This window comes from Neophocaena asiaeorientalis, unplaced genomic scaffold (genome assembly GCF_003031525.2).
Source record: "Neophocaena asiaeorientalis asiaeorientalis breed wild unplaced genomic scaffold, Neophocaena_asiaeorientalis_V1.1 scaffold606, whole genome shotgun sequence".
NCBI classification, from domain to species: domain Eukaryota; kingdom Metazoa; phylum Chordata; class Mammalia; order Artiodactyla; family Phocoenidae; genus Neophocaena; species Neophocaena asiaeorientalis.
In genome coordinates, this window is record NW_020173687.1 from 4,116,243 (window position 1) to 4,121,199 (window position 4,957).

General features: G+C 61.5%; 1 protein-coding gene across 1 annotated transcript in view; it reads left to right on the plus strand.

The window, feature by feature from the left end:
• Positions 1-4,428: 4,428 nt before the first annotated feature.
• The window catches only part of CTSZ (cathepsin Z), a 9,481-nt gene continuing 8,952 nt past the window's right edge, over positions 4,429-4,957 (plus strand). The window contains exon 1 of the mRNA XM_024750395.1: positions 4,429-4,690. Within this exon, the coding sequence (XP_024606163.1) occupies positions 4,548-4,690 (143 nt within the window). The 5' untranslated portion in view covers positions 4,429-4,547. The remainder of the gene's footprint in view (positions 4,691-4,957) is intronic.

The window sequence follows — 4,957 nt, forward strand, 5'->3', positions numbered from 1 at the left end:
GAGGGCTGGGTGGGAACCGGTGCATGACGAGGAGCCCTGCACCTCGAGGACAGCGGCCTTCGGGCAGCGGGCAGCATGGTCTTAGATCCCAGAGCGCGCCGGCAGCTGAGAGGCGCGTTTACAGCCCGGGGACCTCGCCCTGCCGCCCTCTTCTCCAACCACCTCTGCTGCCACTTGGTCGCACCTACCACGGGTGCTGGCCTTCCAAGGCCTTTGCACGCACTCTCCCTTCTGCTTGAAAGGTCCAGCACTTTCCATGGCTACATCCTCATCAGTCAATCCCAGCTCACTGGATGGCTAAGAGAACGTCCCAGAGCAGATTCGCGAGGCCCTGTCTCTACCAGGCCCCATTTGCTCTGTAGCGAGCACGTTCTTCGAGCCTCTGTTTCCACGTGGCCCCTTGTCAGAATATTCGCCCTGGGCAGGCGGGGACTGACACTCCTGTGTCCCCAGGGCTGGGTCGGTGGCGTGGCGCATCCCAGGTGGTCAGCCATGTTTGCCGACTGTCCTTTAGAGCGCCAGCAGACTGGACCGGGTGAAAGGCCCGGGCCGCTCTGCAAGGGCTCCTGGGCCAGCACCTGGGTGGGCTGGATGTGACCTGGCCGGTGGGCGGTGGCCGGCGTGTTCTGAGGTGATACTGACAGGTGTGACATACTCGGGAATGGGACCCCCAGGAGCCGAGCTCCCCCCCAAGTGAGGCTGTGCGGCCAGCCGAGGGTGTGGTGGCGATGGCATTTGGGGACCACGAACTTGACCCACATTCGCTGCAGAGGGTCAGTGTGAGCGTCTGACCCAGTGGCCGCGTGGATGGAGATGAGCCTGCAGCTGGCGAGGGGACCACGGTGCCCCGCGAGCCAGACTCGCCTTCTGTCACCGCCAGCATCTTTAATGACAGATGCGGTATCCAGGATGTGGCTCAACTCAGGAATGCGGAACCGTAGGAAATGTCTGCAGCCTACCGGGTGCGGGCAAGCAACATGGCACGAAGGAAGGAGAGGAGAGGACTTCGAGGCAATTCCACGGTAAACAAAAACTCACCTTTGTTCTTCTGCTGCCCGTCGGGAGACTGGGCCGGCCCTGGCCTACCTGTAAAGTGTGTGATTTCTTTACTGGGACGAGGGGACAAGTCAACCTTATTTTTAGAAGCAAATAGGCTTTTGCCTCGTGGCCTTGGATCACATGTTCGCCAGGAGACTTTACGGGGCGTTAAAAAAGAAAAAAGGGACTAGACTCAAACCCGCCACCCGTGAGCCTTGGGCTGAGTACCGGTCTCTCAACCTCTCTGGAGCCTCAGTCTTCCCACCTATAAAATAGGTGACAGCATCTGATTCCCACCTCACAGGGTTGTGCCGAGGATCAAATGAGAAAAGAGTTTCCTAGACGGGAGAGCCTTCTAGACTCTCATTTGAATCTGCCTGTAGACACAGCCCAGGGGCGGGAGTGCAGGGGTGCCGCCGGGTTCCCAGGGAGAGGCCTTTGTCCTGGTTTCAGGGAAGGGTCTGAGTCTCAAGTATGCGTTAGATGTGCTCCGCACGGGGACACACAGGTGAGGCTGGCCTGAGGGGAGCCGACCTTGGGGCCCTGCCGAGCCTCCCCTGTTCCAGGCAGATGAGACAGTCATGACCTGCACATTGCCCTCACAGGCATGCAGAGCGGCGCCAGGAAGGGACCCCACAACCTGCCTCTCATGCACCTGCTGCGGGGAGAGCCGGGCGGCCAGTCCAGCAGGTTCTCCTCTCCCTCCGTCCCAGCGGCCTTTGAATTTCACCTGTGCGCCTTCAGAGACCTCCTAGGGCCAAATGCCCTGGGCTAACAGAGGCGGTCAGGGCCGTGGCCCCCTCCCTCAACAGAACACAGCTCTAAGGGACCCAGTGCGGTTTCAGTGAGCCCTAAAGAGACGCGGCTAGCTCACCCCTCAGAGCCGTGGGCCAGGTGGACGTGCATCGGCCGACCCCAGCCAGGTTCAGAGGGGAAGAAAGGGTCCAGGGGCTTGGCTCCGCGTTGGACCTGTCACAGGTTCTGAAGAAGCAGAGTGGGTCACAGGAGAGCTCATTTGCTTCTTCTTGCCTTGGAAGTTATGGTTTCAAACGTCTGGCCTCCCTCCCCCTCCTCCTGCCCGATCTTCCTGTCACTCTCTGAGTCTGAGTTGCTTCTAGGGCAGGAAAACCCTGCTGTATCACCACCTGTCAACGCTGGATGTCCTATTCGTTTCCAGCCTGAAAATGTCACCGTCCCTCCCTTTAACCTGCAGTCTCCAGGGCTGAATGCTCCCTGACCCCCAAGCCCTGCTCTGACCCTTGCTGAAGGCCCTGGCCTCGGAGGCTGAGTCATCTGGCAGGCCCAGCTCTGCGATCTAAGGCTCAAAACGAAAACAGGGCGCCTTGGGCAACCCGGCATCACACCAAGTGCTCCGGGCCCTGTTGACGGCAGGGGTCACAAGCCCACGACGCCGGCCCTGCCTGTCATAACACTGACGCGCGTGGACCTCCTTGGAGAATCCCAGGGCGCCTTCAGAACATCCAGGTCTCCCAACACGGCAGGTACCGAAGAGCTTGTAACCCGGCACATCATTTTCACCCAACATTAGGGATGCAGCCCCAGACCTCACAGCAGTCATCAGAGGCTGGGCCTAGGGACCGTCTGTGTCCCATGTTATAAAACTTGTGGTTGGACTTTGCACCTCTTGGGCCCTGACCGCTTATGGGGACTTGGGGGTCCCCAAAATATTTGTCACCCTGCAATATTGGGACCATTCTGTTCGTTCTTCAGCAACTAGGAGGTTTTAGCTTGTTCTTTGCAGGAGACCAAACACCCACCTCTTAGGAAGACCCCACCTGGATGACAGATGTCACGGGGGTCACGGGGACAACCATGCCGGCTTGTTTCCTCACGTGGATGGAGGACAGATTGGCTGACTCACCTTGGCCGTGAAGGAAAGAGGGGTAGGAAGGGGAAGTCCTGGCTGGCAACTCCCTTCCCACACCTGCTACACCCGAGGGAAGGGAAAGGCTTTGGAGCCAGGGCCAGGACACCTGTTCGGGCAAATCAGCCTCTGCAGATGTGGTTTCTGTGCCCCCATCCCCACTGCTCAAACCTGGACGTTTTCTCACGGGATCGGGGTGGAGGGTGGGCAGCTCCATCCCACCTCCTAACCAGGAACTGACTCACACTGAGGGTTCGAAGGAGCCCACTTTCCAGGAAGATAAAAGACACCTCGGGCTTCCCTGGTGGCGCAGTGGTTGGGAGTCCGACTGCCGATGCGGGGGGCGCGGGTTCGTGCCCCGGTCCGGGAGGATCCCACGTGCCGCGGAGCTGCTGGGCCCATGAGCCGTGGCCGCTGGGCCTGCGTGTCCGGAGCCTGTGCTCCGCAGCGGGAGGGGCCGCAGCAGTGAGGGGCCCGCGTACCGCAAAAAAAAAAAAAAAGAGAGACACCTCAACACATAGACCTCAATAGGTAGAGGCCGTGTCTATACATTGCCTCAGCAATAGCGTGTCAGGAGCAGGGACTAAGCCCTGCTGGGATTCCGTGGGTGCCCCAGGGCTTCCAAGGGTCGTCACAGAAATGGCTGGAAGTCCACGGGGCAGCCACCGTGGTTTCTGATTGCAGGTTTGGTGTCGGCAGGGGGACACCATGGTTTCTGATTGCACCGTGGTTTCTGATTGCAGGTTTGGTGTCGGCATGGGTGTGCGGGCATGCCCATGTAGTCCAGGGAAGAGCAGGGTCCCCACATCTGAGCACCCTATAGCCAAGGCTGTGGGCCCTAAAGCAAAAAGCCTGGACCCTCTTCTCCCAGGACCAGGGAGGCCATTCTGTGGTCAGCTCAGGTGACCGCCACTCAGGAGGAGCGGGGGAGGGGAAATTCTTGAGTTACGAAACCAAGGCCCCCAAGGTCCCACTTCTGCTTTTGTTTCTCTGTTTGAAGATGAAACGCTTTGTTAGCAGAAACCTCATCCAGCAGCTTTGGAAGTTGGAATGTAGAATTAATGATTCAGGCCCAAGTGAAACTCTCCTCGAGGTGCATTTTCTGGAAGGATCCTGTCTTCCTTCACTATGTAGGGAAAGTGTCTCTCCAGAAAGGGCCTGGGCCTTCGGGAAGTGGCCTTCAGAAAGCTAGACCAGGGCACAGTCCTGCGGGGAGACCCCCTGCCCATCCCCGGAGGCCTGGGCCCACGTGGGATGCGGGGAGAGGGGCACCTCTCCGGGGCCAAGGGTCCCAAGAATCCAAGGCTGGGGATGCCCGAGAGTGAATGAGGTCTGACGGATGGGAGGCTCGTGGCTGGTGGCCGGGTCGGGTCTGGGGTCAGCCGAAGCCTGATGCGTGACCCGAGTCCGGGCGGCGGGCCGTGCGGCCGGGCGGGGCGGGGCCGGGTCACCGGGGGCAGCCGCGCGCCCCGCCCCGGGGGAGTGTCCCGCCCGCGCGCAGCCACCTTAAGTGCCGGGCGGGGCGGCCGGGGCGGAGGCAGGCGGAGGAGCTACCGGCGCGGGATCCGAGTTAGGATCCGAGTTGGGATTCGAGTCGGGGTCAGATCGCACCGGCGTGGGAGCCATGGCGTTGTCCGGGCCGGCGCAGCTGGTGCTACTGCTGCTCGTGCTGCCGGCGGGCGCGGCGCGGGCCGGCCTCCACTTCCGCCCGGGCCGCGGCTGCTACCGGCCCCTGCGGGGGGACCAGCTCACCCAGCTGGGGCGCAGGTCGGGGCGGCTTGGGGGGGGTCAGGGGTTGCCCATCTCCCGGGGCTTCGCGCCCTCTCCCGCCTGGGGGACCCTGCCGCCTCCTTGGGGTGCCAGGAACCAGGACGCCCAGCCTCCCTTGACCTCTGAGGGTCAAGGCCAGCCCCGTTGCTTTGGGGGCGCGCCCTTTCACATTTGTGGGGTTGGACAAGGCGCACCGGTGCAGGAGGCAGGCTAGCCTCGCCGCCCTGGCATTTGGAGCATCGCTGGCGGAGCGGTCTGGTTCCT